The 15081-nt window shown below is 42.8% G+C and overlaps 1 protein-coding gene across 1 annotated transcript; it reads left to right on the forward strand.

Moving 5' to 3' along the window:
* The first annotated feature begins 2430 nt into the window (after positions 1–2430).
* On the forward strand, positions 2431–13689 carry LOC119420304 (sodium/potassium/calcium exchanger 3). The gene is made up of 14 exons (XM_037687693.1): positions 2431–2505; positions 2580–2664; positions 3027–3130; positions 4877–4951; positions 5047–5072; positions 10528–10581; positions 10672–10814; positions 10885–11051; positions 11120–11348; positions 11441–11616; positions 12740–12854; positions 12942–13054; positions 13157–13222; positions 13579–13689. The coding sequence occupies exons 1-14, from the start codon at positions 2440–2442 to the stop codon at positions 13687–13689; spliced, it is 1530 nt and encodes a 509-aa protein (XP_037543621.1). The 5' UTR covers positions 2431–2439.
* The last annotated feature ends 1392 nt before the right edge of the window (positions 13690–15081 follow it).

The raw sequence follows: 15081 nt of genomic DNA on the forward strand, positions 1-15081 counted from the left end.
GTTGCAGGGTTCGCTTTTGTCTTAGCTTTTTCACTTAAATGATAGGAAGCAGCTGCCACTTTGGCTTTCAGTACACTTCCTGTTTTATTCTTTAATGCAAAAAGAAGGCTGTGCCTGCAGATTCTTGCAGAAGTCAAACTATATGCATCACATCACAGATGCATCCCTGTAGTTTAATTTATTACCAAAATGTCAATGACGATACAACAAAGTTAAGTCAGGTCCTCTGGATGCCTTCTTTTTTTTTTTTGGTTGAAACTTTTCGTCCTTCATCCAAAGGACTTCATCAGTTCAAGGAGCCACAGCAAACTCGGTCCTATAAGTGGCTTACTCACATAGTGGGCCAACCAGTTTTATGGTGATAAGATGGTTTCTGGAGTCTGCCCTCTCCCCGGTCGACTCCTCTGAGGAAGTCCTTTGGATGAAGGACGAAAGGTTTCAACAAAAAAGAAACCGTCCAGAAGACCTGACTGAACTTTGTTGGATTTTTAAATCTGGATTATTGAGCATGAACTTTAATGTCGGTGAAGATATTTTTCTTTATTTGTTTTGGAGATTGTTGGTTTATGAACCCAGCATTTGAAGTGATTTAAACAAATTGCTAAATTTTGTCCCCCATCACAAAGCAAAGAGAAGTGGAAATACCTTCTGACCTCCCATCCGTCATGTGAGCGTAACTTGAAAAATAAATGAGGTACCAACTTTCCTTTTGGTGTGTGGTTGTGTCTAGGCATGAAAAAGGATTGTTTTGCCACGTCAGAATCCAAGGTGATCACAGGGCTGGGCGATATGGACCAAAATTAATATCTCAATATTTTAAAGATATATCGCGATATACGATATATATCTCAATATTCAAACATCTGCTAAGTTCATGGCACAAAGTAATGCAGACGTGTTCCTGTTTTTAGTATATTATATTGCTTTAAAATGTAGCTGTTTGTGTTTTGTTTTGAATATAATTTTCTTCCATTTATTTTTTCAATTTATTTATTCTTTTGTCTACTGTTGTCATTGTTGTTCACTGTTGGCATCACTCTTTGTTAAAATCAGGTCTCTCTTGTAAATGAGTCCCCGAGGTTCAGTGAGACTAACCTGTAGAAATAAAGGTTAAATGAATAAATGTTTTTTAATTCCATAAAGTAATAACAAATATATATTTTTGAGTCAGTGTGTTGTCCCAATTGTCACACAGGCACATGTATTAACAAAAAGCTGTAACTCTACTAAATGTCTATGTCAAACCCACTTACAAAAGGGGCCAAAATTAAACCCTTTTTCAAACTAATGGCCGGTTTCAGAATCTACATTAACTCAAGTTAGATACCCAACATCTTTTCTTGGTTGCAGGTTCCTCAATATGAGTTTGATTGGTCTCATTTGATGTTCTCTGTTGCACTTTTGACACCATAATCAAAGATTACTGAAAAAAATTACATTTAAAATAACATCATGGGGGCCAGAGAAGATGTCAGCGAGGGCCACATTTGGTCCCCGGGCCTTGAGTTTGACACACGTGGTCTAAAAAATAAACTATTTGCATATATTAAATAATAATCCTCTTGAGCTGCGCCCCCTTCACGATGTTAGTGAGCGTGTGTGAAGCAGCACGTGAGGGAGACGGAGGGGCTGTGTGAAGTTGGAGGTGCAGACGAGAGAAAAAGATCTACACGGATTTTCAAGTCTAATAATACTCACGATGGAGCCACTTTAACTATCGTAAATTGAAAAAATCTTGATACATCGAGTATATTCGATATATCCCCCAGCCCTAGGTGGTCACCATCATATGTGTCAACCAGCCACTTTGATCCTTTAAGGAAATCTTGCTTTCTAGTTTTAATATTGCTTAAAAGTAAAGTTTTCTCAATTGATTGGGGTGGCCAAAGGTTCATCTATGGTGGCCAAGGCTACACCATTGCCCCCAACCTCCCCGGCTCTACCATTGCACCTAGTGGTGGATAAAATGGCTCCCTTCCCATGCTCCGTCACTCACAGCTGCCTCAGACAAGAAAAAAAAAAACTACCTCTGGTCTTCTCCACAATATAACTCCTCCCCACTCGAATATCTTGCACCAAAAAACATTTAGGTTTACTTGCATTCCAGTCCAGAAAAATGACAAACATTCTCTATTCAAATCCCTCAGCTTTGGGGGACATCGGCGCTGCTTGTTTTAAATTATAAAAGTGTTTAACGTGGCGTTTCTTTCTGTCGCAGCCATCCATGAGTTTCCAGAGGACATCTTCACCAAGGAGCAGAGGAAACATGGAGCTGTCCTGCTGCACGCACTCTGTGTGAGTCTCCTTTACCTTCATCTTTGACTCTTCGGCACTAAAACCTACAGCATAAACTGGTACACCTCACAAGCTGGTGTAAATAAAGGCAGTGTTTTATTTGTCCTCTTCCCCCTGCTCATCTGCACGCTCCAGGCCATCTACATGTTCTACGCTCTGGCTATCATCTGTGACGACTACTTTGTCCCTTCACTGAAGAAGATATCTGAGGTGAGGTCTGAACCTGTCCTGGCTTTGACACATCAGTATGTTTTCTTTTATTGTATTCTGTTTTCATGTTTCAGAACCTGCAGCTCAGCGAGGATGTGGCCGGAGCGACGTTCATGGCTGCGGGGAGCTCCGCCCCTGAGCTTTTCACCTCTCTTATCGGTTCGTAGCTCAGCGGGATCTGAACCGCGCAACGGCTGTGATGGTTTCAAGACAGCTTGTCAAAGTCTGCTCTTAATGTTTAAACAGAGAGGCTTAAGTGAGTCTCCCAGGGTTCTGCTGGTTCCAGAATCATCCAGGAGATGTCAGCAGAGTGAGATGAGGACAGATATGCACAAGATGTTCTCTGAGGTGTTGACGAGCGTTAAAGCTTAAACCTTATCTAAACCTCAAAGATAGATTTCTCATGTTATAGCCTCATATAAAAAAAATTATCCTCGTTTCAGAGCCTGTTTGTGCTTTTATCAAATTTAACAAACATGTCTCAGACAGGACACGTATGTTAAAATCAAACTCTTCTTCAGGAGTCTTCATCACGAAAGGTGATGTTGGGGTGGGGACAATCGTGGGCTCTGCTGTCTTCAACATCCTGGTCATCATCGGGCTGAGTGGAATCTTTGCAGGACAGGTAGGACATACTTTTAAGACTTACATCCATCCATCCATCCATCCATCCATGCATTCATCCATCCATCCATGCATTCATCCATGCATTCATCCATCCATCCATGCATCCATCCATGCATTCATCCATCCATCCATCCATGCATTCATCCATCCATCCATGCATCCATCCATGCATTCATCCATGCATGCATCCATCCATGCATTCATCCATCCATCCATGCATTCATTCATCCATCCACCCATGCATCCATCCATGCATTCATCCATCCACCCATGCATCCATCCATGCATTCATCCATTCCATCCATGCATTCATCCATCCACCCATGCATCCATCCATGCATTCATCCATTCCATCCATGCATCCATCCATCCATGCATCCATCCATGCATCCATCCATGCATTCATCCATCCATCCATGCATCCATCCATTCATCCATCCATCCATGCATCCATCCATTCATCCACCCATCCATCCACCCATCCATCCATCCATGCATTCATACATTCCATCCATGCATCCATCCATGCATCCATCCATGCATCCATCCATCCATCCATCCATGCATCCATCCATCCATGCATCCATCCATCCATGCATTCATCCATCCATCCATGCATCCATCCATGCATCCATCCATGCATTCATCCATCCATCCATGCATCCATCCATGCATTCATCCATCCATGCATCCATCATCCATGCATTCATCCAGGCATCCATCCATCCATCCATCCATCCATCCATCCATCCATCCATCCATCCATGCATTCATCCATCCATCCATCCATCCATCCATGCATCCATCCATCCATGCATTCATCCATCCATCCATCCATCCATGCATCCCTTCATGTATTCATCCATCCATCCATCCATCCATCCATGCATTCATTCATTCATTCATTTGATAGAAATGGACTACACACACACATCCATAAAAAATGTTTACGCCCCTCAAAAGCGAGACGTATTATGGTGTGGTTGTGTCACAGCCATAACTTTTGATCCACTCGAGATAATTTAATGAGACTTCAGACACGTATGCATCTTCATCAGAGTGTCGCGTTCACTTTCTCTCACCCCAGCTTCAAGGTTGATGTTGCAAACCAAGGTCACAGCTAAAACAAGGCCTTTGCTTGTTCAGGCCATTGCTGTATAATGGTTCTTTGAGGGGTGTGTGTATATATTGTTTTCTAAAGTGGCCATTCTTAAATCTATTTTTTTTCTTTAAGAACAACATTTCTTGTAACAAGAAAAAGTAAAACAAATTAGGACTGAACAAAGACGCGTTGTCTGTAAATGATTATTTTTACACCAGTAGCCATGAAAGGCAGGTGATAATTATTAGCTTGTGTGTTTGTTTTTCAAGCAAAATATTTGATGAAGCACTGGAGAGGTTTTCATGAAACTTATAGAAAGTAATCACTGAACGTATCGATAAAACAGATTAACTCTTGGGAGTTAACTAAATTAAAAATGGCTGCCTTAGCGAACACAAAAATGGCTCCAGTTCAGTCATTTTTATTGTTATCAGGCTAATATTTTGTGTGGTAGTAGCTGAGAATCACCCCCACACATATTCTGAGCACTAACAGATTGCATGACTTCTTTGTTTAAAACCTTGTCAGGAAGTGCAGCATATGTATTTCTTTAAGGAATGATACTTTAATGTATTTTTTTTGGTCCTAATTAAGATTATTTTTTTCTACTTTAACTTGATGCTTGTTAACTTTCCTCCACAGACTGTGGTCCTGACATGGTGGTCCCTGTTTAGAGATTCCTGTTTCTACATCCTGTCTGTACTCGCACTCATCATGGTGAGATGAACATTTAGACGTCATTACCCTTTATTTCATTGTTTGTACTTTAAAAGAAAATCTGCATTTAAAATAACATTTTGCTCTGTCTTTAGGTTATCTATGATGACCGAGTTGTCTGGTGAGTTGTGTGTGTAGATTTGATCAATTCAGGCACCGTTCATCTTTTTTTGTCGAAGTGGAGCCTTCCTTCGCCCGTTTGCTCAAAGTTTCCTCTTTCCTTGAACAGCGTGTCAGCCTCCCCCTGAAACCACCGTTGTTCCAATCATGGCACTGATTGTGTCGACAGCTTTCACAATCAGAGTCAACTTGTTAAATCGATTAGGTCCATGATTTGTTCTCGACGTCAGAATACGGACTGGATCCTGTCAAAGCTCGTTTCAGAGTCAGCAGATGTGATGAGGGGCAGGGTGGCTGTAAAATAGGTTCTGATTTCTTTTAATTCGTGTGTCAGCTTTGATGTAAATACTGACGCACCGACAGTGACTTGCAGATTGATTTCTTTTTGTGTTGCCGCTCTTTCATCTCCATCACATTTACTGCTTTTGATGCATCTGAACCCCCTGTTCTGTTGACTTGATGCTTTGCTTTAAAGGCTTTTTTTTGTTATTCAAGTATGTGGATTTAATGAAAAAGCAGATTTATTTATGAAGTGACAGTCTGTTGTGGCAAACGATTCTTCAGAGATATACAGCAGGCTGTTTATTGAGCTCCTAGGCTGTTTTCACCTCAGCCCTGAACACAGCTTGACAGATTTGTTTCAGCTGGTTTTTACCAGGATCAGTCTCTGAATACCTGGGACATAAATTTTCACCTGTGCTCATATGGTGTTAATGGCCAAGTAAATGCAGAGAGGAAGGTTAATTTAATCCAGTTCTAGTCTGTGAAATCTGGTGGTGTTTGCTTTTCACAGCAGATTTTCTGCTTCTCAGCTACAGTAGTCCCTCGATACTTCGCGGTTCGTTTATCGCAGACTCGCTCCATCGCGGTTTTTCAAAATAAGATTGCACATGACACACAATTGGCTGATTGACGGATGAGCCGCACGGTCGGCATGGAATTTTTATTTAAAATATTTTAAATTATTTAGCACCTCCTTTGTGCAGCCCATAATGCTGCAGGATAAACTTTCTGCTGCAGCTGATCAGCTGATCAGATGTTCAGTATGCAGAGTGGAGAAGTGGGCGTGGCCAATAGTGCTTGCATGTGGCAAAGAGCAGACCAGACAGTTCACTTATCGCGGGTCTTCAGGGTACGGATCCCCCATGATAAACGAGAGACTACTGTACTTCCATTTAGTCTTTTTTGTAAGCTTCTCCTAACTTTTATGAGTTTGAAGTTAATCAGATTGGATGAACTGTAGTTCTGAGCTGCGACCTTGAGGCAAATGTTTTGGCCATATAACATTAAAAATGCAACATAGAGAAGGCACTGAGTTCATCTTTGTTAATGATGGTGATCCAAACGATAACGGGTCTTTGCCACAAGCATGGTCTTGTTGTAAATCACAAAAACGATCAACTGAAGCAAGTGAAGGTAGATATGTTGCAAAACTTTTGTGAACTTGTAACTATGATTTATGCACCTGTAGGGACAAAATGTGCACTTTGACTGGACCTAATGTGTTTTCAGTCCCAAAAAGACCTTTATAATCTCTCTCTTTTAACTTTAATAAAACAATTTAGGATTTTCACAAATCTCAAACTGTTTGAATGTGTAATGGTATAATTCTGTGTAATAGTGCTTTAACGGTCAGATTGGTGTGAATCGAAAGCCAACTTCAGAGTCTTTGACGACATTAGCATTCACATTTGTTACACAGCTACAAACATCTTAAACTTAAGTTTTAAATCTAAGTGCATAGAAATGACCACTTTGCAAGACTAGTAGACTCGTTTTATTTTTCTGTCTACGTTTTAGTCTTGACTGTCTTTGCTGACCAAGACAGTAGCATGCTAACCTGACTGAACATTTATTTTACTATTCATAATAAAAAGTTCAGGTTTTTTCGAGGAGTGTTACTTTGCTCATCAAAAGCATAAGAAAAATGAACCAAAACAAAGTCTTAAAGACTCTGAGATAAACTTACCCCGGCTTCGTGTGCTATACAGACCCTTTCCAAAAATTAGAATATCATGGAAAAGTTGTTTAACTTCCATAATTGCATTAAAAAAATTATATTTAATAGATAAGATTCAGGGCCCACAATTTAAACGATTTCAAGTATTTGTTTATTTTTACATAATTTAGGCTTCCAGCTCATGAAACCCATAAAAACAGGATTTCAAAAACTTAAAATACTGTGAAGAAATCAGCCCACACTTCAGTTTTTGCAGAAAAAAAAGAAATAAATTAGGATCACAACAAATCAATCAAAATATGATACTTCCAAAACGACATGTCAATCTTCAATACTTGGTTGTGAATCCCTTTGTCTTAATCTCTGCCTCGATGTGACGTGGCATTAAGACAATCAGCCTGTGGCATTGACTGGGAGTTATGGAAGCCCAGATTTCCTTGATGCTTGCTGTCAGCTCTTCTTTGTTGTTGGTCTGGTGCTCCTCATTTTCCTCTTGAGAACACCTCATAGATTCTCAGTGGGGTTTAGGTTCAGCGAGTTGGCTGGCCAGTCAAGCACTGTGGCATGGGCATCAAACCAGGTTTTGGTGCTTCTGGCGGCATGGGCAAGGGCCAGGTCCTGCTGGGAGATGAAATCTGCATCTCCATACAGATCCTCAGCAGAAGGAATCATGAAGTCCTCTAAAACATTCTGGTAGACTGTTGCGATGACCTTGGATTTAAGAAAGCAGAGTTTACAAACACCGGACATTGCACCCCAAATCAATCGTGGATATTTCACACTGGACCTCCAGCAGTATGGCTCTGTTCCTCACCCTTCTTCCTCCAAACCCTTGGACCTTGATTTCCAAATGAAAGCCACACTTTACTTTCATTGGAAAAGAGGACCAAGGAACCCGACAGTTGTAGTCCATCTCCCGGATGCGTCAGAATGTGGTGGTTTTTGAAGCTGTGACTCCCGCCTCATTCCACTCTTTCTGGATCTCTGCCAGATTCTGGAATCTTCTCTGTTTGATAATCTGCGGAAGCCCACCGTCATCTATTTTGCTGGTGCATCTTCTCCTGCCACATTTTGCCCTTCCACTAGACTTTCCATTGATATGCTTGGACACAGCACTCTGTGAACAGCCAGCCTCCTTAGCTATGAACTTTTGTGGCTTACCCGTCCTATGGAGGGTATCATGGATGGTCTTCTGGCCAGTTATATCTGCAGTCTTCCCCATTTTGAACTGAACTGAGCCAATTGAACCAAACTGAAGCAATTTAATGACACCTGGGGAAACCTGTGCAGGTGTTTTGAGTTTAGTAGATGATTAGTGTCACACTCCGTTTAAAACATTCATGCCCTGCAACATTTGGGCTGATTTCTCCAGTATTCTGATCTTTTGAAATCCTGTTTTCTTGGGTTTCATGAGCTATATGCCCAAATTATGTAAAAATAAACAAATAAATACTTGAAATTGTTTAGTGTGGGCCCTGAATCTATCATCTTTTAAAGTTTAACTTTTTGAATTGAATTATGGAAGTTAAACAACTTTTCCATGATATTCTGATGTTTTGGAACGGGTCTGTAGTGTTGATAATCGAGATGGAAGCCGAGTCCAACTGACTGAAAACAAGAAGACCCTCGGAGCTCTCATTCAGATCGGTTGACGCAGAACACACGCCTGTTGCCCTAGCAACACTCATCACCTCCCCCTCAACCTGATCTCGCCTCTTCGAGTACTGCTGACTTTTGCTACAATGCAACCCACAAAATGTGTTGCAAAAGTGTCTTGCACAGAAAGAGTTACCATACCATACCATACCAATTTATTTATATAGCACTTAAAACAGCAACAAGGCCAACCAAAGTGCTGTACAAAAGAACACAAACATGCACAGCAGACAGGAAAACATAAAATAGAAATACAGATACAAATAGCAGCAGAAGCTAACTAAAATGGCCAACGGAGTAGAGAACAGACCGGACCAAAACAAATCACACCGTGTTAAAGGCAAGCGAATAGAAGTGGGTCTTCAAGCGAGACTTAAAGACTGAGAGTGTGGGAGCCTGCCGGACACTCAGTGGCAACTCATTCCACAGTCGTGGACCTGCAACAGAGAAAGCCCTGTCACCCCTGAGCTTACGACGGGTTTCTGGGACTGAGAGAAGCATCTGGTCTGCTGACCTCAGAGAGCGCGGTGGGACATATGGCTGCAGAAGATCAGTGAGATAGGATGGGGAGGAACTGTTCAGTGATTTAAAAACATACATGAGAATTTTGAAATGGATCCGAAGGTGAATGGGTAGCCAGTGCAGGGAGGCCAAAACTGGCGTGATGTGCTGTCTATAGCCAGAGTATAGAGTTGTGCACGCACAGCGAAGGAGTCAAATGTGCAAGAGTAGAGTGGAGCACTCTTAGTGGCAGATTTAAGTTATAACCTTTGAGTTGGAGTTAGAGATGCATTCGGGCCTAAAAAATCCAACCTGACTTGACAATTACCAGTAACTGTAATTACAAGCCCGAACTTGAAAATACAGACATTTATTTATTTTTTTAAGCTTTTACTGCTTTTGTAAGCAAATCAGTTTGACATGATAGTTTTAAAAACATATTTCAAAAAAGGAGGATATAAGATTTCTTGTTTCACCAAATGGATATTAACCAAAGGAATAGCCTTTAAAATCTACTCTATATATAGGTTATCATACAGATGAACAAAAATATTTTTAGAGCAAAATTATTTGGAAAAAAATAGAACAATTCTATTTTAATTGAACGAGCTGCTCACTTCGGCTTTTGTAGATGCTGTTACTTCCTTCATGCAGATAACAGCAGGTGCAGAGACGCGTGCGGCCGGTGATCAGCTGATCAATCTGATCCATCCGAATATTTTTTTTACTTCTTTCAACCGGCCGGTCGGACCTGCCTCCCCATCAACAAGTAGATTAACACAATTTTATATTGTGCATTCTTATTTAGTTTTCTTTGTGCTGTATGATTCGTAAAGCCGCATCAAAAGCTCGAGACCGACCCGGCCCGCCCATGAAGCACATAATTTTGGCCCAACCTGGCTCGAATTATCGGGTCGGACCTGGCCTGGGTTAGAAATCGCAGCTCTAGTTGGAGTTCTACTCATAATATAGATATATATTTTTTAAATACACAATAAAATGACAGATTACATGTTTGTACGGTGTAGTGTTCATTTAAATTTAATTTTACACATTTCACTTTTTTCTTTAACTACTGTGCACGTTCAAAAAACATAACTTAAACTTTGTTGCATGTTACATTTTTAAATACGAGTGCACATTTTTTCCTACAGGTGCACAAATCAAAGTTACAAGTTCACGAGTTTTGCAACATGTCTACCTTCATACAGGCTCAGCCTTAACACAAGGCATGCTAATTAAGATGATCTTTATAGAGTCAGACTAATATTTCGCAGTTATTAAGTGTAATCTTTGCATCTTTTCTGTTTCAAACACTAATGTGCTGTTTGCTGAGCAGGTGGGAGGCCCTGATCCTCATGACCATGTACGGGATCTACATCATAATCATGAAGTAAGTTCTTCCAGCACTGAGCTTCCTGCTCTTTGTGTGTGTGAACTGTGAGGGCCAGCCTTGTTCACTGTGCTCTTTGTTTGGCTGCAGGTTCAATTCTCAGATCTCGGTGTTTGTGATGCGTCAGTTTAGGAGTGGCGGACAGTGCTGCCGCCGATCGGAGGGAAGCCAAGAGAACAAGATGGGAGACGAGGCGGTGCCTTGTAACACCTCCATGGTGCTCCTCAACAAAGGTCGGCCGGTATTAAATATGAATAATCGTGTTTAAAGTGTGTTCAACGTCGAGTCCTGTAACTGTCACAGGGCAGGGTCACGGTCAGGAGCCTCCCCCGGTCATCATGGTGGATGAGCTACTCATCCTCAGCCCCCACAAACTGTCCTTCTCAGAGGCCGGCCTGCGGATTATGATCACCCCACACTTCCCACCGCGCACCAGGCTCTCCATGGCAGGACGCATGGTCATCAGTGAGGTATGTAACACACAGCACCGACGTCACAACACGCAGCAAACTGTGATCAACACCTTTGTTCGTTGCAGAGACTGAGGCTGATCAGGAGCTCCAAACACCAGCAGGACGGCGAGGCTGCTGCAGGGTCAAGAAAAGGGTCGACTGCGAACAGCCTGAAGGGTTTCTACAGTCTAGAAAACGGAGGAGGGAGGCCTGGGATAAAAGACGAGGAGTCCGGAAACAAACCAGGGGTCGAGGTGAGCCGGCCAGAAGACGAGGAAGATGAAGATGAGTATTTTAGTCCGATGCGCATGCCAGGTGAGAACGAGCTAAATTTAATTAAACATCAAGAAATGTTTTTGTTTTTCTAACTGAATAAAAGCCCCGTTTTCCTCTGACTGACCTGTCAGGTGTCACAGGCAGCTGCTCCGCGTGGGTTAGGTGGGTGATCACCTGGCCTCTGGGCATCCTGCTCTACTGCACCGTGCCCAACTGTGTCCTGCCACGCTGGCACCGCTGGTTCATGGTCACCTTTGTAGCCTCCACCCTGTGGATCGCTGTCTTCTCCTACCTCATGGTGTGGATGGTAAGATATGTCTTGTAAGTTGATACGTATGTGGTCCGTTCAGTCCCGATACAAGTGGGGCAAGAGTTGGTTTGCATTGCTGGCAGTAAGTTGGACACCTTCAGGGTGGGACTTGGACTCCGCTCACAGGTTCTATTATGGACATTTGTTGGGGCAGGGGGGAGTCCAGTTTGGTGGCCTTGGGATTCTGTCTCTGCTATTTACAGATGATGTGGTGCAGTTGGCCTCATCCGCTCTCACTGGAGCAGTTCGCAGCTGAGATGAGGATCAGCACCTCCAAGTCTGAGGCCGTGGTCCTCAGTCAGTAAAGTGGAATGGCCTCTTTGGGTTGGGAGTGAAGTTCTTTCTCAAATGGAGGAGTTTAAGTAGTTCAGGTTTTGTTCATTGTGAGGGAAGAATGGAGCATGAGATGGACAGACAGACTGATTGGTGCAGCTTCTGCAGTACTGTATTGTGAACTCTGTGCCGGTCTGTTGTGGTGAGGAGGGAGCTGAACTGCAAGGTGATGCTCTGTGTTTACCGGTGGGTATATGTTCCCACCCTCACCTATGTTCATGAACTCTGGGTAGAGACTGAAGGAACAAAATTACGGACAGGCAGTCAAAATGTAAATGTGTTGTCTCTTCAGACCAGCTGGACTCTCCCTTAGAGAGAGGGTGAGAAGTTCAGTTCAGTTATCCAGGAGAGACTTGGAGCACATCAAGAGGAGCCAGTTGAGGTGTTTTGGGCATCTGGTAAGGATGCACCCTTCCTTAGGGAGGTTCTACGAATATGTTTGATTGGGAGGAGATCCCAGTGAAGAACCAGGACTTATGTCTCCCAGCTGGTCTGGGAGACATATTCACAGTGACCTGTGCTGGTCCACTGTCATTGACCATGGAGTCCTCCCAGAAGAGTTGGAAGAGCTGACTGTGGAAAGAGATGTCTGGACCTCCCTGCTCGAAAAGCTGCTCCCCGACTCCAGAACTAGAGGAATATCTTTTAAAGTGACCGGTGTTTAAGATGACAACATTTCAGAAACGGACCTTATGTGCAGATGGTAAACGATGGTTTGTGTAAGCTCATAAGTGATGCAATATTACAAATCCAGCTGTTTGCAGCTTGTTTTCATGTGTTTGAACAGGTCACCATCATCAGCTTCACATTAGACATCCCAGACTACATCATGGGTATAACCTTCCTGGCAGCAGGAACCAGCGTACCAGACTGCATGGCTAGCCTGATTGTAGCTCGACAAGGTAAAAAAAACCTGGATCTCTTAATCAGTTTTTTCCCGTCCCCGTTTCGTGGCGCCGGGGTTTCACTGCAGTGTTTGTTCCTTACAGGCATGGGGGACATGGCAGTGTCGAACTCCATAGGCAGCAACATTTTTGACATTCTGCTGGGTTTGGGCTTCCCCTGGGCTCTGCGTACCCTCGTGGTGGACCACGGATCTATAGTACGCTTACACCGCCATCTCCATAACAACTTTTTATTTATTTTAAATATTTCTCTAATGATTGATGGTGTGAAATGTGTTTTTACTTTTCCTCTCCTGCAGGTCTCCATAAATAATAAAGGACTTGTTTATTCTGTCGTCCTGCTGCTGGCTTCAGTGTTTCTGACTGTAAGTAAACACAAATGACCTGAAATTAATTCAATGTTAGAATGTCACTAAAGTTCAGGACCAGTTTTTAAACTCAAAGCATTTTGGAGCAGAAAAGAAGTGGAGTAAAAAAGCAGAAACAAACTTTTCCTACATGTTTTGCCTTGAGTTGTATTAAAATGATTTAAATCCAATGAGTAAATTCTATACTATAGTCTGTTATGTTTATTTTAGAGCATTATAGTTCACTTAAGAAATGAAACTTGACTATGTTTGAAATACTGACATACGGTGTGAAATATTGGTTTTATTTGGAGCAGACTAAATAAAAAGGTTCAGTATTGTCCAGGTGTCACTGATCTTTGTTTTGCTCTCAGGTGTTGAGCGTTCATCTGAACCACTGGAGGCTGGACCGCCGGCTGGGTCTGGGTCTGATGTTTCTCTACGTTATTTTCCTTCTCTGCTCCATCCTCTTCGGACAGATGTAAAGGTCTTAAGGTCAAACGTTCACCTGATCGGGTGACTTGTCCGATAGCTCCCTGTCTGCCGCACGTCTTCTCACCTGAAGCCAAAAAGCAACAAAAACAAAAAAAAAACCACGTGTTGTGTTCTACGTGCGCCTCTGTAGGTTTGTTTGGTGATGATGTTCAACTACACAAACACACATGGCTTGTAGAGGGTTGTTGTCCTTTTTGTACAGCGCTGTGTTTGACAAGTCTTTAAGGTTCAAGAAAGAGGACTTGGCAAAAAGTAAAGCAATAGTTCCGATTTTTGATGTGGGGGTTCTATGCAAACGTTATGAACGGTTATTATCTTACATGCTATAGATAGACTGACCTCGGTTTGGAGAAACATTAATTCTGTCAGGATCGACATGAAAACAGCTCGTCTGAGAGGGGACCAAACTAAATTATCTGCCGTCATCTTAAAACGCCAGTCTTTTTCAGTTCGCCCGTCAAAAGGCGGACGTGTTGAGCGATCGTCTCCGTCAGTAAACTCTCATTTGTCCCGCCTATAACTTCTGATCCTCGCAATATAATTTAACAAAACTTTAGACGTAGTGTCACATACATGTTTCATCACCCCAGCTCTATGGCAAAGGTCACAAATCAAGGTTAAACGTTTCAAACAAAGTTTTGGCTTGTCCGGGCCAAAACTTCTAAAAATAAAAGAAGTATTTAATAATGAATGTGCTTTAGGAATTTAACAGAGCAGTGTTCTGTTTCGTGTAAACTACACCCTTTAAAAGCTGTCGCTATTGGGTTTACCCAGCATGCCACGTGCCGAACACTGAAACTTCTAATTCACGCCCACCCGGTCCATTATAAATTGCATTTGGCTCTGAATTTGAGGGCTCCGGTCGCCTCCTACGCGGCCATCACAAAAGTCAAGGGGTTCACGGACAAAGGCTTCCCCACCGTCCCTCCTCTAGAACCCAGCTTGTCGACAAAGTGGCGACAAACAATATTGCGATGCTAGTCCTTAGCTTTTCTAAAGAAGCAAAGGAGCCGAACCCTTTCTCTGCAGACCTGGACCAGATCTGCACAGTGGCGGACACGATTACCAACCTGTGCGCTGCACTCGCAGCGTGTCCTGCTCACATCTCGTCCAGGGCAACGGTGCTACAGAGGCAGATGGGCTGAGACTGTCTCCATCCATCCCGGAGGATGTTAGAAAAGATCTTCTGGAAGGACCGGTGTCCTCAGACGGCCTGCTCAGACCTCGCTTCGGTCGTGAACCAGCGTCTTCACCTGACGCCCTGGAGCAGGTGAGATGAAATAAGTTGGGTTTTTGATGTGGGAAATAAAAAACCTACTCATTCCACCAGGGTGATTTCTACGTCCACAGCTCTGCACAGAGGGGTGTCTGTGCAGGACATC

The sequence above is a fragment of the Nematolebias whitei genome, chromosome 14 (genome assembly GCF_014905685.2).
Source record: "Nematolebias whitei isolate Nwh7 chromosome 14, NemWhi1, whole genome shotgun sequence".
Taxonomy (NCBI): domain Eukaryota; kingdom Metazoa; phylum Chordata; class Actinopteri; order Cyprinodontiformes; family Rivulidae; genus Nematolebias; species Nematolebias whitei.